Source organism: Peromyscus maniculatus, chromosome 8 (genome assembly GCF_049852395.1).
Source record: "Peromyscus maniculatus bairdii isolate BWxNUB_F1_BW_parent chromosome 8, HU_Pman_BW_mat_3.1, whole genome shotgun sequence".
Classification (NCBI taxonomy): domain Eukaryota; kingdom Metazoa; phylum Chordata; class Mammalia; order Rodentia; family Cricetidae; genus Peromyscus; species Peromyscus maniculatus.
Window position 1 is genome coordinate 106143988 of NC_134859.1, and position 24297 is coordinate 106168284.

Sequence of the window (24297 nt, forward strand, 5' to 3'; positions counted from 1 at the left end):
GAATAAGCCAGTTGTTAAGACTGCCTGTCATCTGGTGTATTTCTAGAATGTTCTACTGTTTTGGGCCTTCCAGTTGGCATCTCAGAATTTCACTAGAGAGTGTTGCCATCTTGGATGTGTGGGGTGAGGGCAATTCCTCTGCCTCCACATCTTTCCCTCTCCTGAGCCACATGCCCAGCTTTAGGAATGTTGCCGTGAGCAGGTCTTCCTGGAGCTGAGCCTTCTGGGTAGGACCCTGCAAGCTGTACTGCCACACCCACCCATCACAAGACTTGGGAGGCTCTCTGTTGTCACAGCAGCAGCCTAGTAGGGGTTAAGTGGTCTTTCTGCCTCTGCTGGCTGCTCTCCCTGGCATCTCTACTGCAAAGGATGTGGGGGACAGAGTGACAGGGGACAGAGTGGGTCCATGTGCTGGGTGGGAAGCTTCACATCACTCACAGGAATGAGAATCTTATCCCTGTGTTTTCCTATATCGATAACCAAGAATGCGGTTTCACTCCGCCTTAGATATGTGCTAAGCAACAGGAAGTATCTTGCTAGGCCAAGGCAGGTCACATCTCTGGCGGGAACACATCTACTTATTCTCGACATGCGTCCTTAAGTGGCACCGCCCCCCCCTCCCCCGCCCTGTGGGTACCAAAGGGCTCAGCAACATCTCTCTTTCTCATGGGGTTGGCACTTGGACTTAGAATTTCTGGAGAAGCCTGTGGGAATTCACAGGCTGCTCCTTGCCATCAGAATCTGCCCTCTTGTCCTTCCATCCATCCCTGGCCCTTCTGGGATCTGCCCTCTACTGATGTATGCCTGGCCTTTGGGCGAGATGATGGGGGTACTGGGCTTGTTCTCTCCTGCCTCCCCGCTTTGATTCTGTTGGCCCCTTTTTTGCTGACACACAACCGAGAATAGCAGAGTGCAGCCTGTTTATTTTGCTTGGGATATCCCAAACTAGCATCCCTAATTTTATATCTCCTGCCTATAGAGAGGAGGGAGAAAGGGAAGGGTGGAAGGGAGGGATGGGGGAAGGGGAGAAAGAGAGAAAGAAAGAGAGAGTGCTCAGAGGCTGATAGCATTAGAGCATTTTCTCCTCTCTCTTATGGGTTGTGATAAGATTCCAGAGCAAGCCATCTGACTCAGAGTTTGGGGATGGAGAACAGGAGGGACTTTTCTGTAGAAGCCTGGGGTAGTATCCCCACGGGAAGAGACTCACAAGGGCATGTGTGTAAGATTAAGAAATTTCCAGAGCGGAGCTGCCTAGCAGAGGCTGAGAAGCATCTGGCTCAGCACTGCTCTCCACTGCTTTCCACTGCACTCCACGGGAGGACCTGAGCCTTCTGGAGGCTGCCTGCTCACCTTCGCCTCTCAGCGTTCTCTAGACTCTGAACAAGTGAGCCACCCCCTTCCAGTACATACTTGCATGAACACAAAACCTGCCATTCTTTTGCAAAAGGATTACGGATGTCCCTAAACCTACCCATGAGTCCCTGGATTGCAAGTAGATGTCCTGCTGGAAAAGTGTCTCAGATGGGCCACTGTTTGGAGTCAGGGTTGCCCAAATGCCTAAGTCAACTCCCTAACCACTAATTAACTTCAGATTCTCAGCCTTTTTGCAGTTCTCTATCCTGAGTGGAGCACCCTTGTCCTGGGCTCCCGGCCACCTCCACATCTGGAAAGACCTCTAGATAAACAGAAGTGTTCATCCCCATCCCCTCCAAGCCTGCCCTAGCTCCCCAGGGTGTCCAGAAGGAGGGAGCACCAGCCAGCCAGCCAGCCAGCCGGGCACACACACAGTTAATCTTCTGCGGCTGCTGTTTGGATAAAAAGCGCTAGGAGCGTTCTAGGCTCCTCAGCAGCTCACATCTGGCTGGGGTTTGCTCTTTGTATGTGTCCCGCTTTCTTCCTCTCTTCCTTTACTTTTGAGAGAGACCACGTTTCCGCTTCTGGCCAAAGAGACCTTGGAGGCAGCTGAGGAGATAAAGGTGTTGGGACCGCTGTGGCTTGCACCGCCCCCTCTTCCTCACCCTTAAGTCCCCCCCACCCCACCCCCAGGGACTTTTTTCTCCCTCGGGCTCGCTCTCTTCTCTCTCCCTCTGCTTTGACGCATCTGTGCCTCCCCTCTGACCTGGCCTAGAAGAGACTCAGCCCCCGAGAGATGCTTTAAGAGTCAGCGTCCCGAGAGCCCCAGTGGCGGGAGGATTCGGTTGGCACCCGGCTCAGCTGGACGGAGGTAGGTGGCCTGGCCGTCGGACAGACCAGGAAGGACTCGGTGCCTCTGAGCTCTGTCTTCGTGGCTTCGTCTGGGTGCCAGAGCAGAGTTGAACAGACACCTTCCCTGTGGTGAGATGTGAGGTGGTGCCTACGGCAAAGGGGCGGACGGAGCAGAGGAGTTTGGGGTTCTCACTAACTCCCCCTGCTCAGATTGGCTCTTCCCAGGCAGCCGCCGGCCGCCGGGGCTCCCTGGAGCGTGCAGGAGGCGGGCTCTTCGGCCGATAGGATGCTGACAGGACCAACTGCACCTTCGCTCACTGTTTGGTGGGGTGTCTTTTTTTTCCGGGTGCTCTTTTGAGGATGTGGAAGGAGAAACAGCATTCCTGTTTCCACCTGACACCACACTGTCCCTGCCAGATCACCTGGGCCCACTGGGATCCAGGTCTAGACCATCTGTCAGTGGTCAGCCGGAACCCCAACACTGAACAGGAAGTGTGGACTTTGGCCCCCTCTTCTAACAGCTGTTTCTGGATGGCATCCAGCCTGGGCAGGAAAAAACAAATATCCCTTCTCTGTGGACCTTCCTGGGAAGTAAAGCTGCCTATCTTGTTAAGAGTGGCCAGAGCTAGGGTTGCAGTCTCTAAGATGCCCGGGGATACCTTTGCACGGCCCACGTCCACCTACTGCTCAGATGCCCAGGTGTAGATGTCATCCTTCCTGGTTAACCGGAGTGCCACCCTGTCATCTCTGCCCCCCCAGGCTGCTCCCTGCCCTGGAGAGCTGGATTTCTCAGGGGAGCCCTCTCATCCCTCTTCTGTTACTCCCTGCCCTGCCCTTATCTATGGGGAGGGGGAGTGGAGGGGCTGCCTCTCTGGCTCCTTTCTGCCCTGTCCTCCCTGTTTCTCAGAACGGGGGCTACGGAATATGCTTCTCCAGCTTTGGGTTCGAGATGTGGCTCAGTAGTGCGGGGTAGTGCCCAGCACGTGAAAGGCCCAGGGTTGCTTCCCCAGTCATGGAAACAACCACATACCAACTGTGATTTTCACTGAGCATGTTGGCTCAAGACTGTGAGGCAGGCGGGAAGGCTGCTGTGAGTCTGAGGCCGTCCTGAGCCAGATAGCCAGCTGAGGTCAGCCCAGGCTATACAGTGTGAGGTGCTGTTTCAAAGTAACAAAAAGAAAAGAAAAACAACAACAAAAGAAAGCCAAGAAATGTCCCTGGGATCCCCCGGGAGTCAGTGACATCCTTAGAGACGGCCTGGGCTCTGCTTTTTATAGTGCGCTGACTGTACCGGAGTGGGGTGTGGGAGAGCCTGCCCCCCCCCCCCCCCCCCCCCCGTGCTCACGGGAGAGGAGGGCACCTGCAGAGGGAAGCCCAGGTCGCCTCCCTCGCCTCTGCCTCATAGCTCTGGCCAAGGCCCTCCCTGCAGCCAGCGCAGGAAGAAGCATCCCAGCTAAACGGTGTCTTCACTACCCAAGACTCAGCTTGGAGTCTCTGCTCAGGCAGGAGACGCTGAGCTTTTCAACTGTCCCTTTTAACTTCTAAAAACTCACACATACACATTCCCCCCTCCATCTCTTATCCCCTGTGAAGTCAAAAGAGGTGTTCTTAAGTTCCTGGAGAGCAGGCTAGCCCAGGAAGCCTGGGGTAGGCCCCACCAGCAGGCCTGTCCTGGAGCGTGAGGGCAGTTCACTGCTCATTCCTGGCTGTAACCTCCCTATTCAGAGCGACTAGCACAGCATTAATTTTTTCTGAACACACTCCTTTCTGTTATTCTTCCTGGTGCCTCCCCCTGACCCCCCCCCCCCGTCCCGTCCCCCCCGTAATTAGCATGACTCATAAACCAAATATTCTGGCATTGAACGTCACCCATCAAAACAAAGATGAAAAGAATTTCGTGGAAACTACGGGTTGTGCCTCAGGGCACGCTCACCCATTTGCTTCTTATCCACAGGTCAGGCCCTTTTGTGGGTCACAGTTCCTAGGGCTGGGAGTGGCTGAGGTTCCAGGGTTAAGGAGCCCGTGAGGTGGCTGCTGCTTCTCCCTGTAGGGACGGGCTATTTGGGAACAGCCTGGGCACTGGCCTTGAAGGACCCAGAGATACTGGAGCCCAGTCGTGACTCCAAAGGACTGCTATTTTCTTCAGTTTTAGTCACTGAAAATCTGCCTTCCACTTCTGTCAAGTGGCCCACAGTGGCTGTCTGGACAGGACCCTGCCACCTCCCTGACTCATTCATGAGGTGCAATAGACATTCTGGCTTCTCCAGAGAGCAGTTTCCTGAGAACTACACGTGTCTGCTGATGCTGCTCTGGCTCTGTCTCAGGGCCCTCCCTGCCCTGGGTCCTTGCCCTGGCAGGGCCTCTGGTGGGAGACTGCAGTCTTGGAGGCCTTCAGAAGTGGCTCCTCTTTCCCTCCTCCCCAAGCAGGAAGGGACATGCCGATTCCCTGCAGGCCTGTTTGACTTGGGGAGGAACAGGCCTGTACACAGGGTGAGGCCTCTGAGCCTGGAAGGGCGCTGTGTCTCAGAGCCCTGCTTAAGAGGCAATGGTATTGTGCTGGTGTCCTGTCAGCAGCAGCTCTTCATGTACCAGCCGGTACCCATTGCAAGCCACCCTTCTTGCCCTCATTGGCTACAAGTAGGGGTTTTGGTACCCCATCACCACTGTCCACTGGGCATTCCCAGCCTGCTTCTGAGGCCTTTGCATACCTACAGTCTCCTCCATGGGCACCTCCATACACCACTGGGAATCCACGCACTAGCTGGGCCTCTGTGTCCCACCATCCTCCTGGCCTCTGTAGGAATTTCCCTTGAAATGAGACAGTTGAGCAGGAGACAGGAGGCAGGCAGGGAGCTGAAGCCCAGGCTGCAAGGATGGGAGAAGACCCGTCCGGGAAGGAGGATGGGGCAAGGAAGCCGAGTTCCCAGTGCCCAGGGCTGGGCCGGAAGTGCTCCTGGCTGCTGTGGCCACATGTGGTGGGGAGCCTCACATCCTGGGGGCTGCAGCTTCTCCGTACCCTGGGGCATCTGGTTCCCAGCTGCCTGCTGCCCTGGGTACCCGGGAAGGAGAAGACCTCCCCAGGGGAGCTCACAGCCATGGGTGGGCTTAAGGATGATGCAGGCCAGAAGCTAGGCTGGGTCCGCAGTTCTCTCCCTTACGTTTCTGGGGCTGGCTCTTCATAGATAGGGTTGTTGTCGAAGTTGTTAGGGTCAGAGCCTGGGCCCCTGAAAGCCTTAACAAGCAAGGTTCAGGCTCTGTCCTCAACAGACCAATCAAAGGAGCAAATAGTGAAAACAGACAGGTTTATTCATTAGGAAGGACAAATAAAGAGAGCTGGTGACCTCCAAGTCTGTCTTTGGGGTCCCGACGTGAGATCTGGATTTAATTAGAGGGCAAGAAGTGTGCAGAGCTAAGCTGTTCCAGTCAAAGCACGACAGTCAAGGTGTGGCCCTGTCCATCACTGTCCCATTATTGTCTTGGCCTCTGTAAGATGGTGTGACAAATTGTCAGATGGTCTGAAACCTCTCCCTAGGGGACAAGATCCTCTTCTTGTTGGCACCAGGCTTCCAGCCTTTCCTTCTCCAAGTGAGAGATACCTGAGGAGACCCCAGTTTTGCGGAGTCACACAAATGGCCAAAGGGAGGAGCACACGTGTCTCTTTAGAATGTCTGCATTTTTGCTAAGATGCTGAGCTGGATCTGATAGCTGAGTTCTGGTGGGAGACAGGAGGTTCGGGGTGCAATGGGGCTCCTGAGTCTGTGGCATGCTGGCCCCTCCCTTCCTGGGCCTGGAGCCCCATGAAGACCCATCTATGAGAAGGAGACTGCAGGGTCTGTAATTCCTGATGGTACTTGAGCAGCCACTGCTGCTGGGGAAGGGGCCTGCTGTGCAGGTGGAGGCTGCCGGAGCCCTGAGGTCTGCTGTGGGACCGACTAGGTTAGAGTCCAAGCCACCCCAACCCTTGTGGTCTCGTTTTTCAGTCTTCACGCTTCTACCTAGTGGATCCCTGGTAGTGTCCATTCATAACTGACTCCTGACATCAAGGGATGGGAAGAGGGTGTTCGGCCCTTTCCCTCAGTAACGGTTCTTCACACAGTTTCTTCTGGCCGACCGCTGGGATGTGGCCTCAGGGTCCTTGTGATCCAGAGTGCACTTGCTTTTATTGTTGTTATTGTTGTTATTATTGACAGGGTCTCGCCATGCTTGTGAGGCTGTCCTGGAACTCAGTATGTACCCTCCGGTTAGCCTTAAACACCACACAATCCTGGCCTCAATCATGCCTGATGACTCAGGTTGTCTCCTCCACGGGGGCACTGAAAGGAACCCCGTAACCCTGCCCGCATGCTTCTCCTCCCGAGCTAACTAACATACTGTTCTCTCGCCACTCTGTTAAAAGCAAGATCCTAAAAATGATTCACGGGATGAGGTGCCTCCCATTTGAATGTGTGAGGGGGCTGTTCTTGGTCATTCTATGCCCAAATCCAAGGAGTTAAACTCTAGGGTCAGGTGTTTGGTGTCAGCTTGCTGGCACCGCAGAGATTTTTGAGCATTGAACCAAAGAAGCCAGCGACGGGTCCTGGTGCCTGTACTGTGACTGGCCTGCTGTAGGTGCTCAGCATCCTCTGCTGAGTAAATGATGGCCAGTTCTGTCACCCCAAGGGTGGCTGCTGGCGTGTGTCCCAGCTGTCACTAAGTAAGCTAATCAGGTGGGCACCCCAAACCCAAGCCCAGTGTGTGGGAACTGCTGATGCCCAAGGGAAGGTGAGCATCTTCTTGCTCCAGATGCTTCTAACATCAGCCCACTGCCTGGCATGCTGCAGGCATTCATAAGCACTCACTAAAGGGATAAAATGATGCAAAGCTCAGCCCCCAGCTCCACGTGAGCCTAAATGCATCACGGTCCACCCCATCCCCTTTCCTATGCATAGTCAGCTTCCCTGGAATAAACAAAAGGCTCTCTCAGTCCTCAGGGTGGGGCTTATTTTGTCGTTTTCTAAGTGGAAAATAATGCGTACTTCTGTGAAGAAAACGGTAGGATTGTTACAGGGGAAAAAGAAAGAAAACCCAGAGAAGCACAAATAAGCAAGTGTCAACAGTCCTGTTTCCAGCCCCCGTGGTGGCTGTTGGGAGCTGCTGGGTGGGGGGCTTCTGGGTTGCTGGGTATGTGGGTCTGGGGACACCACACTTTTCACCTGCATTTTCCCTCCTCATGATTCCAGAAATGTCTGTGTCAATAGATGCTCACCTGTTTGCACTGACTGTGGCTGCTGCCTACCTGTCTTGCTTCCCCTCTCCCGCCCTCCCTCGTCTCTCCTTCCTCCTGTAGACAGAACCAGGGTTTTCTGGTTAGTGCAACCCCCAGACTTCCCTGTGGCTGAGTTTACCTCTAGTCAACAGCCTTGGTCTTGGTTTCCCACTCAACTGATTACTGTCATCTAATGTCTTCTGGTGGCCTCTGGGTTTGTAACCTTGGCTACGGAGGTGCGGAGTTGGGGTGTCTTAGAAGCAGGCAGCTTTTTGAGTGCAGAGCAGAGAGGCATTTGGAAAAGGCTAGCTTCAGACTACAACTAGATTCAGAGTTCAGGTCACACTTAACAGCACATGGCTCTCCCTCATGGACGTTGCCTCATCTGAATACCTGAAGATACAGGGTGGTTTTGCCCTTGGAATTGACCGCAGTAGAAATGACACAGAGCAGGGGTGGAGAGATGGCTCAGTGGTTAAGTGGTGGCTGATCTTGTGGAGGATCCAAGCTCTCAGATTGGGTGGCTCACAATCACCCGTAACTCTAGCCCAAGGGGATTGGTGCCCTCTTCCGGCTTCCATGCACCCCTACACATGCAGTATACTTACACCCATACTAAAAATAAATGTTTTTAAAGTGACACCAGATGCCAAAAGGGTGTAGGAATGAGACAGTTCCATCTTCTAGGAGTTCATAGTTCCTGGAGACTGGATCGGGACACCAGCAATCACATAGCAGCTCTGTTCCTGATGCGAGAGAGGGTGGCAGCAGTGGGAAAGGGACCAGGAAGCCTGCTAGGGGAGGCTGGTCTGAAGACATGGCTGCGCGGAGGTAGCAGTAAGAGGGCATCCATCTAAAGACCTGGAATGGCTTTAGGTAGCTGAGCGATGGGGGAGGTGGAGGTCCATGTTAATGCTCAGAATTTAAACACTTCCTTTCTTGTCAGCAAATACCCTTAAGTCAAGAATGATGCTCCAATTTGGATTTTAAAGCTGCCTCTGGGAGATTGGTGGCAGGGAGACCCTGGACCAGCTGGGGAAGATGTGGTGCAGGACACAAGAGGCAGAGACCTTGGGGAGCTTGTGTCATAGCTTAGGTGTGGAAGGCACGTGGAAAGTGTGAGTCTTGGCAGCTCCCACACTCTCAGCCCCAGGGGTCAGCGCTGTCTCTAACCCAGCTGCTAGCCCCAGGGGGAGAAGTCAGGATTGTGGGAACAGAGGGAGGGGAAGAGTTAACTGGGGATCCCATGGTAGGGTAGACCAGGGTCACCAAGCAGAGATTTGGGAACAAAAATGCAGAGCCTCACTGGTCAAGGCATATTCAAGAAAAGTCCGGCCAGCCGGGCTGTCCAGTCTGGTGGCCACTAGTCTGGTGGGAAGCTTGGATGCGCCTGCCACGGGACCTGAAGTTTTACTGTGTTTCATCTCTGCTAACTGAAACAGCCCCGTGTGGCTGGTGTGCTGGAGAGCACAGATATTGGGGCTCAGCACCACTCCTGGGAGAGGATGGGTTGGGGTGGTGTCCGTTGAAGGCCTGACAGGCAGGATGGGTTTGGAGCGAGAGGAGCTAAGAGCTGAGGAAAGCAACTGTCTTGTGGGGAGACCAAGAAGGGTAGATCCACGGGTGCTCAGCACCAGGGAGGCTGAGGCAGGATGATGGTGAGTTCAAGGCCAGCCTGGGCCACATAACAAGTTCAAGCCTTCCTTCCTTCCTTCCTTCCTTCCTTCCTTCCTTCCTTCCTTCCCCTTCCCTTCCCTTCCCTCCCTCCCTCCCTCCCTCCCTCCCTCCCTCCCTCCCTCCCTCTCTCCCTCTCTTTCTTTCTTTCTTTCTTTCTTTCTTTCTTTCTTTCTTTCTTTCTTTCTTTCTTTCTTTCTCTCTCTCTCTCTCTCTCTCTCTCTCTCTCTCTCTCTCTCTCTCTCTCTCTCTCCCTCCCTTCCTCCCTCCCTCCCTTCCTTCCTTTCTTCCTTCCTTCCTTTCTTCTATAAGGAAAGGTAAGCCCCAAAGACAAACTGGTAGGTGTTTTAAGGATTTGTGTTTATTCTTATATATGTGTGTGTACATGTTTCTGTGTGAGTGTATGCTACCTGTGTGTGGGTGCCCCGGAGGCCAGAAGACAGCGCTAGGTCCTGTGGAACTGAAGTCACAGGGGCAGTGTGGAGAGCAGGATGTCCTCTTACTCTCTCCAGCCCCAGCTGGCAGATGTTTTAAAGCTCTTAGATTGGGCATGCTCTCTTACACCTGTAACCCAGCGCACAGGAGGCTGAGACAGGGGGATCACTATGAGATAGAGTTTACATAGTAAGTGGACTGCAGAGTAGGAGCCCTTTCTCAAAGCAATAACAAACAACAACAAAATAAGTAACTGAAGCACCAAGGGCATTGCAGAGATCTTGGTACCGCCTGGTGGAGAGTGTGGTGTGAGCAGCCTGGGCTGGAATAGGTGGTGGCAAGATTGAGAGATGCTGGCCAGATGGTGCTGGCACACGCCTTTAATCCTAGCAAAGGCAAGCGGATCTCTGTGAGTTCGAGACCAGCCTGATCTACAGAGAGAGTTCCAGAATAGGCAGGGCTACACAGAGAAACCCTGTTTTAAAAAACCAAAAAAAGAAAGAAAGAAAGAAAGATGGGCAGATGCTGAGCAAACCACAAGGCTGACCCAGGAGCCACTAGGTAGAGGGCAGCATTCCCTCTTGGAGAGTATCCTCAGGCGGTTCCTGTGAAGTGCTGGGGGATGTCCAGGCTTGGGGTAACCAGACAAAGGCCAGTTTGTGCTGCCTACAGAGGGCTGGGCATGCTAGAGCCGGGATACAGAATCCCCAGGTTCTTTCTTCCCTGGGTCTTGGGAGTGGTCAGCCCTCAGGGCAACGTCAGTGCTGGTGCCAAAGAAATGGGCAGTGGGCCAGGCCACCTGCAGTGTGGGGCCCTGGCACGAGCTCCTGGGCCTCTCTTCCCTCAGACGGTCCTCAAAGCAGGGTGAGCTTCCAGCCGGAGGGGGCCCCCGCTGGGAGGTGACCTAAGGACAGCTGCTCTCCTCAAGGCGATCTTTGTTTCCTCGAGGATGCCGGAGCCCTGCAGGCTGGGCTGGTCAGGTGCCCCTAGGGCTGGAGGCCTGGCAACCACATGGCAGGGCCTGGGCAGACTGCTCCAGGTGAGTCTTCTTGGACAGGGTACAGATGAAGGAGCTGCTTTAGGATGGGGGAACTCCTGGTCTTTCCTCTCTTCTTTTTGCCCCAGACAAGACCTCACTTGCATCCAGGGACAAAGAGTCCTGTGCTCATAAGCTGGCTGTCCTACAGGAATCCACCTTCTCCATCCCTGGGCTTGGGCTTTGGAGGAAAGCCCCAAACCTTAAAAAAGTAAGCCCTCCTTCTCCAAGACAGAAACAGGAAAAGGCATAAAAGGGAATTACAGTGATTCCAAGAGCAGTGAGGCCCTGGAACACACGCGAGCCCATCCCCCATCAGGAGTCAAGGCTCACAGGGCAGTGGTGGTGCACGACTTTAATCCTAGCACTCTGGAGGCAGAGCCAGGTGGATCTCTGTGAGTTCGAGGCCAGCCTGGGCTATCAAGTGAGTTCCAGGAAAGGCGCAAAACTACACAGAGAAACCCTGTCTCAAAAAACCAAAAAAAAAAAAAAAAAGAGTCAAGGCTCCCTAGCTGCCCCCTTTAATCAGTTGGGGGAAGAGGCAGAGCCTCCAACCAGCATAGGCTGCTGAGTCCCAGCAGGAAATCACACATTGAAGGGCCTTCTGGAACAAACCTTGAACAGGGCTCACCACTGACTGGAAGCTCTGCCGTCCTCTTGCTCATCCTGTTTGGGTGTTTGAGGGATAAATGAGCAAGGAAAGACCTAGGAGCTGATGTCACGTGTTAGGAAATCCTGAGTATCATCTCAGTGTGGCGTTTTCTCTTCCTTGGCTGAATCTTGTCCTCACATGGGTGCTCTACTCCCCTCAGTGGTGGAGAACAGTTCTACCAGGGGTCAAGGCAAGCAGTCTCTGGCTTCCCAGGGTCTGCGAGGACGCCTTAGGCATGAGGAGAACAGTGATGGTGGAGGTAGCAGCGCTGTGCTCAGAGAGCTTCCCAGTGCTGCGCTGCATGTGTCCTAGAGCTGAAGCCATTAGGGAAGCGTGGGGGCATCCGGTCCTGTCCTTGCCAAGCTTCCTGGGAAATGAGTGTAAAACGTTAGGGTGCTGTCCAGGCCCCAGCAAAGCTGGACAAAGATGCTTGTCTGGGAGGCAGCCAGAGCCCCTGGAAAGCATCTGGTAGGGCCGGTGGCAGGAAGGACGAACAACCTTCGAGGTTATGAAGGAGGGCTGGCGGTGGATTAGATGTGCCAGATGCAAGGGAGGAAGGGTGTAAATGGTTCCCAGATTTCAGGCCTGCTGTGAGTTCATAGCTCCTGCTTCCTCCCCCGCTGGCCCCACTGTAATCTAGAACAGAAGCCCCCTTGGAACTTGCGGCCATGCCCGACACGTTCTGTACGGTGCTTTCCAATATGGCAGCAATACTGCCATGCACGCAATTGTCCAGAGCTTTGGATGTGACGAGCCTGCTCAGGGAGCGGAACTTTGAATTTCATTTTACTATTATTTTGTGAATAGAATCCAGTCTCTTGTCCATGGTAGTCAAGTGCTCTACAGCTGACCTAGACCCCCCAGCACTTTTGAGATAATCTCATTAAGTAGCCCAGACTAGCTTCAGATCTGAGATTTTCAGGCAGGTACAATAGCCCAGTTGGCAAAGTGCCTTCATTAAAAGCACAAAGACAAGAGTTTGGTCCTCAGAATCTGAGTAAAAAATGCTGGCATGGTGGCCCGCAGGAGTAATCCCGTGACGGGGAGGCAGGGACTGTCCTGAGCTCTCTTTGCCTCTTCCTAGTGCATCCTGGGATAACAAGTAGGCACCCCCATGCTTAGTGCTTGATTTGTGTCTTATTTCAATTGATTTCAATACCAAGATGGCCACTGCTCGGAGAGCAAAGGTCTAGAATGTTCCAGGCTCATCACTCACCATTCAGTCTTGAGCATTTGTCTGTTTCTCCCCTGGGCTGTTACACAGTTGAGATCAGGAACACGTTTAATTTATGGCTGAATCATTCCCCACCCCCACCCCGGCTCTTGCACAATGACATGCCATAAGCCATGCCTGTGTTAAATTGCCAGCTGAGAGGGCCGCTCCGACTCCTTCCAAGGCTCCTGGCCATTCAAGGAGATTACAGGCTTCTCGCCTCTCTGAACAGCTGCTTACCCGATGAGGATTAAGGAAGAAAACAGTGTTTACAAAATGCTTTTGTCAATGGCACTGAGCTGGGGGGTGATGGGGAGGGAGATACCAAGGCCAAACCCACACCTACACTCACACTCCAGGCAGCCTCCCACTCCAGGAGGCCACCGTCCACACACACAGGCAGGGAGGGGTCAGAAACAACAAGACATAAGGAAACTGAGCTTGCGAATGAATACTGTGTTCCGTGAAGGACCCACCACATGAGGTCTGGGAAGGGATAAAAAGTCCCAGCAAGGAAGCGCCCTCACATGCCTCGCCCTCCTCTAAGTTGCTTTACTTCTGCAAAGGGGGATTCCCGTTGCTGGGGTGAAAGCTGGGTGGAAGCCGGTGGGGTGGGCTGAGGAAGGATGCTGGGCTCTGCTCTGCAGGTTCTGTGGAGTTGGAGGGAGAAATAAGACAGAAGAGTTTCCATAAGGCACAGGGATGGGAGAGGCTGCTGGAGACCTGGGGTCATGCTGGGGTTGTCCTCGGGGACTCTTACTGCGACGCAACCCAGACAGACTATATGAGTTCCGGTTGTGTGGTGGGGTCACTCTCATGATCAGGATGTCCTAGCCTTCTGTGGAGCTACCTCTGTGTGGAGCACATCCCCAGATGGTCTCACCAAAGGCCATCTGTGCTGGGAATGGAGACAGGACCAAATTTAGTTAGGTGTTGGGCAATATTGGTTTTGCCCAAAAAATGACTAAAATGACCTTAATGTGACTCTATAGGTTTTGTTTAAATGGTTGTTGAGATGGCATCGAGGAGGGGAATATTTCAGCCTTGGTTTGGTTTTAATCTTCAAAGGAGGCTGTGTGTGTGTGTGTGTGTGTGTGTGTGTGTGTGTGTGTGTGTGTATGTGTGTGGTTGCGCATGCACACGTGCATGCAGGTGTTGGGGAACACTCTGCCCACCTCATTGCCGTCAGCAGGAGCTTCTGACTACTTTGGGGCTGTTACCTGGCACCCTACCCATGTCACATTCCTAACCCAGCTCTGGGCACCCTTTTCTGACAAACATGTTTAAAATCCCCGTTCTCGACTGGAAAGAGACATACCAGCATTGAATGGGGGCCACGGCACAGGTTCCTGGAAGGGAGTAATTTTGCCCCAGAGTCTAGAGTCATTGGTTACAAACTGAGGAGGATGCCAATAGCATTTTGGGGTAGAGGCTGGGACCCCACAAAGCACCCTTAAATATACAGGACAGGATCCCCTCTAAGGAGAAAAGGAGGACTGTCCAGCTTCAGATGTCAGCAGGAACCCATGGGTTAGGACAGCCAAAGGCAGCTTTATGTCAGCTTCCATCCATTCATAGGGCCCCCAAACATGCATGGGTTTTGTTATACACACACACATACACATACACGTTCATATATATATAATATATATATATATATATATATTCAGAGTCATAGATAAATCAAGTTTAAACTTAGTGTGGTGGTGCATACCTACACTACAGCACTTAGGAACCTGAGGCAGGAGAATTGAGAGTTTGAAGCCAACCTGGGTTACACAGTGAGGAAAAAAAAAATGAAAAAAACAAAAACAAAAAAACCCAGATGGACCCAAGTTTAAAGAAAGGAAAACTTCCTGTTGCCTGGTGCAAGCGTAACACTTACAGGGCTGAGGAGAATAATTACGAAGGTACCAGGGGAAAACAGGAAATACAGAAATAGAGAAATAAACAGATCAAGAGAACTTAGCTCGATAAATATTTGTTGAGTCCTGGCGAAGTCCAGGATGCTGCAGGACACTTGGCTGGGCCAGGGACATCCATGTCTGATGGAGAGTCAGGGCCAAGCCAAAGTCTCCACGGCTGGAGACAACCTGACACATAACACGGAGGAGGAGGAGGGTCTTCCCAGGTCAGGGCTGGGGAGGCGTGAATCAGCGGCAGAGCTTAGCATGAAGTGGGCCTTGACAGGGCCAGCTGGGCCAGGGTCACCTGAGTTTCGCTTGTCTGTGCTCCAGGGTAGCCAGGCACCTAGGAGGAGGCCAGCAGTTCCCTCCCCTGTGTGTGCTGTGCATGTGTGCACATGTGCTGTGCATGTTCAGATGTGTGGAGGAACAGTACTGTGTGTGTGTGTGTGTGTGTGTGTGTGTGTGTGTGTGTGTGTGTGTGTGTGTGTGTACACGAGTGTGTCTGTGTGCTCTGGGGGAGGCTAAGGGACAAACTCAGCTGTTGTTCCTCAGGTACCATCTATCTTTATTTTGTTTGTTTTTTTGTTTATGAGACAAGGTTTCTCTGTGTATCCTGGCTGTCCTGGAACTTACTCTGTAGACCAGGCTGGCCTCGAACTCACAGAGATCCACCTGCTCTGCCTCCAGAGTGCTGGGATTAAAGGTGTACACCACCGCTGCCGCCGCCTGACTGACTGCTTTGTTTTTTGAGATAGGGTCTCTCATTGGCTTGGGACTAACCAAGGAGGTGAGGCTGGCTGGCCAGTGAGCCCCAGACATTCGCCCATCTCCGACTTCGTGATACTGGGGTTGTAAATACAGGCCACCATACTCAGCTTTTATTTGTTTTTATTTTCTATGTGGATTCTAGGGGTGGAACTCAGGTCCTTGTGCCTGCCAGGCGAGCACTTTAGCGACTGAAAAAGATCATTCCACCCCCCTCCGTTTTCACTTATGAACGGCATACTAATGAATGAATATTGTCTCCTGGAAAGATTAGCCCCGGGATCACATGAGGCCTGGGTGGGATACAAGTGATTAATGAGGACATGTTCTCAGACCTACCCTTACCTCACGGGCCCAAGGAATTAATTGGAAGGATGCATGGAATCGCAGCCAGGTGCCTGGTACCACTGCTGGGCCCCTTGGCTGCTTATCAGTCCAAACAGGACAAAGGTGCTCCATGCAAAGGAGCAGGAATGCAGGCCTGCCGACAGGTGCCAGGGCTTGGGGGTGTGGCTTGAAGGTGGCATGCAAGCTGCTATCTGTCGGCAGACCCTTGGCAGCACCAGGATATGCGGGATATGGCCCTGCCCTGGTCAGCTGAACCAGAAGCTGAAGTGTAAGAGGAGCCCTAGGTTTGAGGGACCAAGGGTTGAACCACAGACTGAGGTGTGCAGCTGAAGGGGAAGAGAGCCTGGTCCTGCTTGCCCCAGGCCAGCCGCTTAGAGAGATGACAGGTGGATGGGGTAGAGGATCTAAACGTGTACTTCAGCTCAGTACACACACACACCCTGGCTTGCTTTGGCTAGTGGTGGGGAAGCATCTGGGACTGAGGACAGGCTTGAAGGACAGTCTCCTATTGGAAGAGGAAGGTTCTTTCCAAGCTTTTGCTTAGCAGCGGGGGTGGGGGTGGGGGTGGGGGTGGGGGTGGGGGGATGGGGGGCTGTTAGATGGGAGAGGGTTGGATGAGTGACCTTTACATTATGTGCAAATGGACACTCGCTCAGCGCCCCCTGGTGGTAGAAAACAGCACAGCCAGTTTCTGCCCACCAGCCCCTCTGGGGAGGGACTAGTAGTTGACCTGGACTCATTTGGGCTTATTCTGCTTATTGTCAGGGCCCAGCAGGTGGTGGGTCCCCTTCCTGAGAGGCTGGTGCAGAGGTGACTCTGTGCTCAGTGAATCAGAAGTTCCCTGGGAGCTGGAGAGATGGCTCAGTGGTTAAGAGCACTGGCTGCTCTTCCAGAGGACCCGGGTTCAATTCCCAGCCCCCACATGGCAGTTCACAACTGTCTGTAACTCCAAGATCTGACACTCTCACAAGATATACATGCAGGCAAAATACCAATGCACATAAAATAAAAATAAATAAATCAAAAAAAAAAAGAAGAAGAAGAAGTTCCCATGGGTGTGTGTGTGTGAGAGAGAGATGTGGGGCTGGGCAAACGGTTCTCACTGTGGGCTGTTTCTCTGTCGAGCCCCTTCCTAACCCATGCCCTCTCCTTGTATTTTAGCAGGAAAATGGGCTCCTGTGGACAGGGATTCGTGCTGGGATGCTGCCTGCTGCTGGCCATTGCCTGGGGTCCAGTCCTGAGCCTTGTGCCCCGCGGCCAGCAGGAACATCTGGAGTGGGAAGAGGAGGGGCCGCCCTCTCCTCTGAACCATGAGAAGAGGTGAGGGGCTGTGATGGCATGATGGCAGGGCTCTGGAGCTGACCAGGGCAAGTGTGTGAGGTGTGGGGCACTCCAGGGTGGATGCCCAGAGTCGCAAAGGGGCAAAGAGGAAGCGGAGGAGTGGTCCTCAGGGAGGTTGGTCCTGGAGGTCGACAGGCAGTTTCTCCGTCTGGTGACTTGGGTGTCTTATCTGAATCTGAGGATGGTGGTCCAGCCTCATCCTAACCCCAGGGCAGCTGAGTCTGAAAGAACCTCACATTTCAACCTCATTCTAACCCCAGGGCAGCCGAGTCTGCAAGAACCTCACATCTCCATCATGAAAAGGTACCTGCACTACCCTTCGGGTTACCTCTGCCTTCTAGTTAGGTTTCCTGGGAATGTTTACCAGAGCACTGAGAGTGCATGCAAGCAGGAGGCTGGGACAAGTGGCCTCAAACACTTACTCATTTGTAAGATGGCAATACAGTCTGGCAGTCTTGGTCAGGATCGTTTCCTCTGCCAGTTAAAGCCTTAAAAACAAACAAACAAAAACCAGGAAAAATCTCAAGCATAACAAGCAGCAGCAGAGAAATCTCAGACACCACAGACAGCAGCAGCTGAAGATCGGCGTTTATTGGGGGTGAGGAAACACTGGCCTGTAGCAGGCACACAGAGAAAAAGGGGACATCCAGTCTCTTCTCCAGGGCTGGGGCTTTTAGTCTCTAGAGAGTTTTCCTCCCCTAATTTAGGGTTGGTCAGTTTGAAGAAAGACAGGATGGCTGATTGACCCACGACTGTTGTTGACCTGTCCTGAGCAGCCTTGAACCTGTTCAGCCAGTCGGTCAGCAGGGTGCCTGCTGGTGGGAGACCAACGCCTAGAGTGTTTTTGTTTTAAGCTGTTGGAATTTTGTCTGAAGGCTGGAGGTTGAGGAGGCAGCCAGCTCTGGAAACTCACCAGCTCTATTACCGAGCCACGCTCCCTCTCCCTGTCTGTCTGACTACCAGGAAGTCTGTCTAACAACTCCCAGGCAAGATCGTGCTGGTGAGGATGGACCCTGCGGGCCAGGCGTCAGCTTCCCTTGATAAAGGACTTCAGGATGTCCCTTGCCTTTGTGTCTGTGACCCTCAGTGTATACAGACCCAAAGCTATGGAAGATATTTTGTAGGGACACCAAGCATGAAGTCCTACAGGCCTGTGCAAGGCTCAATGCTGGCTTCGGGCTTCTTCATTATCCTGCACATTGGGTCGATTTAATATTCAAGGTTCCAGACAGTTTTGAGGGCCAAGAAACCCCATTCCTTTGTTCTTCTTCCTCTCCTTTGTTTCCTTTCGGCAAACATTGATTAAGTAGCTGCTGTCAATCAGGCCATCTCCTGGGTCCTGGAGATGCTCTTGGAGGACAGACTTCGGCTTCTAGAAACTCCAAGGCCGTCGTAGGGAGACAGGCAAACACAATACAATACAGACTCGGAAGTAAGGCTGTATCCGCAGTGCAGTACTGGGGTTCTCTTGGGTGTGGGAGGAAAAGGCAGAATGCTGTAGGCAGAGGGAGGTGAGTCCCGCAGGATGGGAGGGTGACTCGGGGTGGTGGGAGCGGGAGCCTGGGAATGGAGGATGTAAAGTGTTAAGTCTTAGGTAGCTGAGTGTAGTGTGTGGGAGGGAGAATCTCATCGGGGCTTCGTTCTGTAGGAAATAAGGAGTCCTGCAGGAGAGGTTTGCACTTAAGGGTGTTCCAGTAGGAATGCTCGAGGGAAGCATCAGAGAGTGAATTGCTGATGAAAAGACAAACTCCAGGACTGCTGTCCACATGGTGCATTAGAGATAAGGGCCCAGATCTGTCCAGCTGTGGGTAGGCTTGACTCCCCAGTACTTGTTGGATATGGGGGAGGTCAGGCAGGCAGAAGGCTCTATTATGGGCCACTATCATATGCTGGAAAAAAAAATTGGAAGCAACAGGTTTCATAGGCAAAGGGGCGTTATGAGGCTTTCAATTCTGGACACGTGGTGTCTGTGGGGCCTGTTGAATGGGTGGGATGGAGACTTCCTGAAAGACGTCTGAAGCTCAGGAGAGAGGTGTAGGTGAGAGTCTTTCTCCAGGAACTGGGTTTCCATGTGGTGGAATTCAGAGTTTGTGTGGATCCATGTCCCAGACTGTCTGGGGATGAAACATGGACGGGGTTAGAGAGGAACGAGTTTATCTAGAGCCTTCTGTGTCCAGGGGAGCCTCCATGAGGAGAGCAACATGCAATGTTGCATGTGGCCATGTGATGGCAGTGTACAGCCATTACTGTCCGCCGGCTGCGGTAGCCCAGAGGCACCGGAAGACGAAGTGAATGAAGCGAAATTGTTTACAAATGAGTTGCTGGTAGGTTGCGCTCTAGATACACAGAGCAGTTCTTTACCACTGAAAGACCTGGTCCTGCAGGCAGGATTTCTCCACCTAAGCCCTGAGGTTATTGTCATTTGCATTATCTTTGTTTTGGATATATTACTACTATAATGGGGCGTGTGTGTGTGTGTGTGTGTGTGTGTGTGTGTGTGTGTGTGTGTGTGTGTGTGTTATCTGCAGTTTGAGTCAGGATCTCAGAATTCTCCCCCAAGTCTATGCTAACCAGAGCATTGCATATCCAGAGAAGGAGGGCCCAGGGGAGCCAAGCCCTGGGTCCATAGCAGCAGAAGAGAGCGCCCAGCTTAGAGTTTATAATTTGTGGTGGTTTATTCCCTCAGGGATGAAGACACACGTGAGAAGTATAGCCCCAGCCAGGGCCAGGACCCCACTTCCAGGTGCTACAGATGCTGTGACCCTGGCACGCCTGTATACCAGACAATCCCCCCACCCCAAATCAACATCACCATCCTGAAAGGTGAGAAGGCTGCAGACCTGGATGGTACTGGGGGGGGGCACTTCCTGGGGGCTGCTTTATGTCGATGGAGAGGGAGATGCTGCTGGGTGGGGCTTGCAGGATCAGGGGTCTCAGATAGAGTGGAGGTGGGCTGCCATCTGGAGGGAAGGAAGAAATTTTGAGTTTTGAGCTGTGACCCTTCTCCATGAGCAGAAGAGGAGGAGCCTTAGAGGATTCTAGGGAGATGGCTCAGTGGTTAAGAACACTTGCTAAGAAAGCAAGATGACCCAAGTTCAAATCCCCAGCACCCATGTAAAAACCAGGGGTAGCCACATGTGCCTGTAACCAGGAGGCTCGGGAAGGGCAGAGTCAGGAAGATTCTAGAATCCAGGCTTTCTGAAGCACTGTGATTCAGTGAGGAACCTTACATCAAAAGGTAAGATGGAGTGGGGCTGGAGAGACGGCTCAGTGAGTAAGAGCACTGGCTGCTCTTCCAGAGGACCCGGGTTCGATTCCCAGCATCCACATGGCAGCTCTCAACTGTCTGTAACTCCAGTTCCAGGGGATCTGACATCCATGGAAAAACACCAATGCACATAAAAATACTAAAATAAATAAAAAAGGCAAGGTGGAAAGAGTACCCCCAACACCGTCTTCTGGCCTCACCAAGTGCCTGTAGTGTGTGCACACACACATGTCACAGGTGTACACAAACACCACACATACTTATCCATAAAGAGGGGCTTCAGGGGTTCTTCCCCCTCCCTGTTTGCATGGGACTTGCAGACCTCTTTGTTTTGACGCCACGTCAAGCCAGTTCTCTGAAATGCTGTGCCCTCCCCCTAGATAACCCCAGGGAATGCTTGCAACCTGGATCTTGCTCTGAGTCCTGACATCTGCAGTCCATTTACTCAGAGTGAGCCCAGGCCTGGCCACAGAGCCTGTTGCTAGTGGACAAACCCATATGTTCCTTTATCTTTGCCAGGACTTTGCAGAAAGAGAGTGAAAAAGCTTGCCTTCTGGATGAAAATAGACCAACCCTTGACAGTGAAAATGATAGCTCTAATGATATGAGAACCAAAATGTCCCCTTGCCCAGGTCAGGGCTGGGATGTGGAGTCACATGACTGCCTGGAAGCCAGCTGCAGGCTGACCTCCTTTGGGACCTCATCTCTTCTTATTCTCTCTTAGGTGAGAAAGGTGACCGAGGGGATCGAGGCCTCCAGGGGAAATACGGTAAAACAGGCTCTACAGGTGCCAGGGGCCATATTGGCCCCAAAGGGCAGAAGGGGTCCATGGGGGCTCCTGGAGACCGCTGCAAGAACCATTACGCAGCCTTCTCTGTGGGCCGAAAAAAGGCTTTGCACAGTAATGACTACTTCCAGCCTGTGGTCTTTGACACGCAGTTTGTGAACCTCTATGAACACTTCAACATGTTCACTGGCAAGTTCTACTGCTATGTGCCGGGCATCTACTTCTTCAGCCTCAATGTGCACACTTGGAACCAGAAGGAGACGTATCTGCACATCATGAAGAACGAGGAGGAGGTGGTGATCCTGTATGCACAGGTGAGCGACCGAAGCATTATGCAGAGTCAGAGCCTGATGCTGGAGCTGCGTGAGCAGGATGAGGTCTGGGTGCGCCTCTTCAAGGGCGAGCGTGAGAACGCCATTTTCAGTGATGAGTTCGACACCTACATCACCTTCAGTGGCTACCTGGTCAAGCCAGCCTCTGAGCCCTAGCTGCCACTCCCCATGGTACTCTCACAGACTGATGACCTCCTTGCCTGTCACCCCTGCCCATTCCTGCATTCCACGGACACTGGAGTCCCGCCCCAGGCTGACCCCATCGTCTCTCCCCTCAGTCCTGGCTTCTTTGGCCTTGGCGTCCTTAGTTTTGGTTTTTGACAAGATGCCCGTGGCCACTGGGAAGTCCAAAGGGCTGTGTGGTCCTAGGTCTGGCTGCCGCTCTCGATGGAGAGCTGCTGGCAGATGAAATCATCGGGTGGGGTGCCTATGAGGACTTTGGGGGACCTCCAGCTCCTTCTGTGTACACAGCCTTAGACGACCCTGTGGTGCGCTGTCCTGCGGCCACGGGGTGTTCCAGAGCACAGCCCCTGTGTGCTCCCATTCCTGGACGGAATCAAGCAAACAAACGCCTGAGTTTCAGAAGAACAAAGTAAAGCGGAGAGACAGGAAAGTGGTGTTTGTTTTGGCCTTTCAGCCAGCTGGCTCTTAGAGAGAGAGGGAGGGAGGAAGGGGGAGGGAGAGCAAGCGAGCGAGCGCTGTGCTGGGGAAAGTGGGCCAGAGACCCTGCACAGGAATGGATCCTTAGGGAAGCATAGGTGACAACGGAGGAGCCGCAGTTTGTGGGTTTGGAAACCGCACCTGACTTCACTCTATTAAGCCACGTGTGAGCTTTCTTGGGGACAGCAGGACTGACCTCCGAGCTCTGTTGACTTGCTACAGCCTTGCCCAGGGGCCTGCCAGTCTTTCTGAGCCACAACAGTGAAAGGGTTCGGGGAGGGAGGGCAGCAAATGTCAGCTCCCAAGAGGGGCAGCAGGCCCTCTGTGGGTTGGGCTGGGGGCAGCACCCAGCTCGCTCCAGCTCACAGCTCCTGACAGTGGCTGGGGACCTCAGGGACTCCTGAACCTGCAGGTTTCTCTATAAGAAATAAAGCTCCTAATTTATCCCTGCACCTCTCTGCTTTCCTCCACTTCCCTGGGCTGCTCTGGAACCCCAGGTGAGTTCTCCCCCTGCCTGGTGTGGGATCAGTTCCCAGTTCCTCCTTCCAGATGGATCAGCCATGAAAGGCACCAGGCCTTTGATTTGGGGTTCTAACAAGCTGCCCCTCACCAGCCTGTGTTCCATCTTCTCCCTGGTTCAGTGTCCTGTCTGGGAGATTGATGTGTTAACTCACAGGAGCTGATGGGTCTGACAGGACCCTAGCCTGACACAGCCCTAGCCAGCCTATGGCAATGGGAAAGGGATTTCCTTTGGGTCCCAGAGCTGGGGGGAGCTTGTAAAGGCTAGAGAGTATACCCTTCCCATTTCCGGGCCAATCCTGAAGTGCTAGAGGAGGAAACATGAGATTTGTATCCCATCACCAGGCTCGGACTCAGGGACGGCTTCAGGGCTGATTCTCAGATCTCAGAGAACCTGTGGCCTCTCCGCATCTCACCCGGGTTGATGCCAGGGCCTGGGTATTGGCTATCTGCTTTGTGCCAACCAGGCTTGCTCGCTGCTGCTTGCTGGCCCTTGGCTAGGACCCCACTCTAATTCTGGTGTCTGAGTGTTGGGACTCAGTGTTTGTGTATACCACCTCTGAAGGGGCTTCTGCTGATCGGACCCTCCAAGCCAGTCTCCAGGGGTGTGCCTGCAGCAGAGGCCGCCTGCCAGCTGTGCTCTGCCCTGCTCTTTCCAGAAAACATTAAACTTGCCATGGCAATCTACAGCAAGCCGGCCTCTTCGTCTGCTCATTGGATGGAGTCTTCCTCCTGCCCTCTTCCCATCTATCACCCACCTTCTGCCTACTAAAGGCCAATTATGTCCTCAGCTTTGTACCCAGGGCCCGAATCGCCATGTTCTACCAAGGAGACATGGATTTCCTGAGTATCCTAGATTTCCTAGAGCTGAGCACTAGGGCTGTTTGGTGTGTGGACAGGTCTGGAGACTCACGTGTAGTGATGGCACATTATTCTTTTGTACTGGAGTGGGAAGCCCGGGGACTAGCAGTAAAGGTAGCCCCCTGGCCTGGACTGCAGCCCAGGAAACTGTATGACAGTCCTGGGCTGTGTCACGAAGGCCCAGAAACCAGGTGGCTGGAAACAGACAAATGTCTTCTCAGAGCTCTGGAGGTCAGAGTTCAAAATCCAGGTGTGAGCGATGTGGTGCTCCTAGCAAGGACTGGGGGAGGGCACTTCCTGCCACCTGTATTTGCAGGCATTCTTTGCCTGGAGGGAGGGACCTTATCAGTCTTCCTGTCCTGACTCTATGTGACCTGCTTCCCACAGCTTGTCTCCCTTTCAAGAACACTTAGGGCTGCATTCATGGCCTCCCCTAAATCCAGGACTCACTCTCCAGATCTCCAAATTTAACTTAAAACACATCTGCTAAAGGGATTTGTGAATGGGCAGGCGCTGGAGGCCAGTGCATGCGTGTCTCTTTTGGGGATCCCAGTAAAGCTTGTTGTGACAACCCACGGGTTTGGGCACTGGTAACAGCCCCTCTGTGTCTCCATGGTGAAGGGTAGGCACTTTTTCTTTTCATTGCTGGCCAGCGAGGTCTGCAGCCAGCCCCCCTCTCCACCTACCCAGCAGCCGGCTTGGAAGCTGGAATCGGCAGCTTGGCAAACAGCTGGCCTTCTGCCTCTGCCTGGTGCTGGGAGCCCATGTGGGCACACTCAGCCTTGGAATGGGGCCAAAATGGAGCAGGTGGACAAGGGCCCTGGTCAAAAAGTGAGTTCCCTTCTCCACAGTGTGGAGGCTGTTGCACAGAGAAGAGGCCTTACAGGTGCCCAGGAGTGGGGCCGGTGCTTTTCCCAAAGGGACCTGGAAGGAATGTGTTGGGCCTATTCAAGGGCAACTGGCAGCCTGATCTCCTGTCCTGTGACCCGGGTACATTCAGTCCACAGCTGGCCTGGCCCTGGGGAAGAAGGCAGCATTTACTCTGGTGC

At 53.2% G+C, this 24297-nt stretch overlaps 1 protein-coding gene across 5 annotated transcripts; it reads left to right on the forward strand.

The window, feature by feature from the left end:
- Nucleotides 1-1243: 1243 nt before the first annotated feature.
- Nucleotides 1244-23080, forward strand: C1qtnf1 (C1q and TNF related 1). 5 transcript variants are annotated; one of them, XM_076543854.1, is made up of 4 exons: nucleotides 1244-1384; nucleotides 16642-16800; nucleotides 19508-19644; nucleotides 20814-23080. In XM_076543854.1, the coding sequence occupies exons 2-4, from the start codon at nucleotides 16649-16651 to the stop codon at nucleotides 21362-21364; spliced, it is 840 nt and encodes a 279-aa protein (XP_076399969.1). In that variant the 5' UTR covers nucleotides 1244-1384; nucleotides 16642-16648; the 3' UTR covers nucleotides 21365-23080. The 5 variants fall into 5 exon arrangements, with proteins under 5 accessions (XP_076399969.1, XP_076399968.1, XP_006990336.1 ...); XM_076543853.1 differs by lacking the exon at nucleotides 1244-1384 and adding an exon at nucleotides 1829-2334; XM_006990274.4 differs by lacking the exon at nucleotides 1244-1384 and adding an exon at nucleotides 1832-2224.
- The last annotated feature ends 1217 nt before the right edge of the window (nucleotides 23081-24297 follow it).

Bases quoted from the DNA above. Each gene is read 5' to 3' on its own strand.
- C1qtnf1 (XM_076543851.1), top strand. The intron at 16,801-19,507 runs GTGAGGGGCTGT...TTATTCCCTCAG, and splicing joins CCTCTGAACCATGAGAAGAG to GGATGAAGACACACGTGAGA. The intron at 19,645-20,813 runs GTGAGAAGGCTG...ATTCTCTCTTAG, and splicing joins CAACATCACCATCCTGAAAG to GTGAGAAAGGTGACCGAGGG.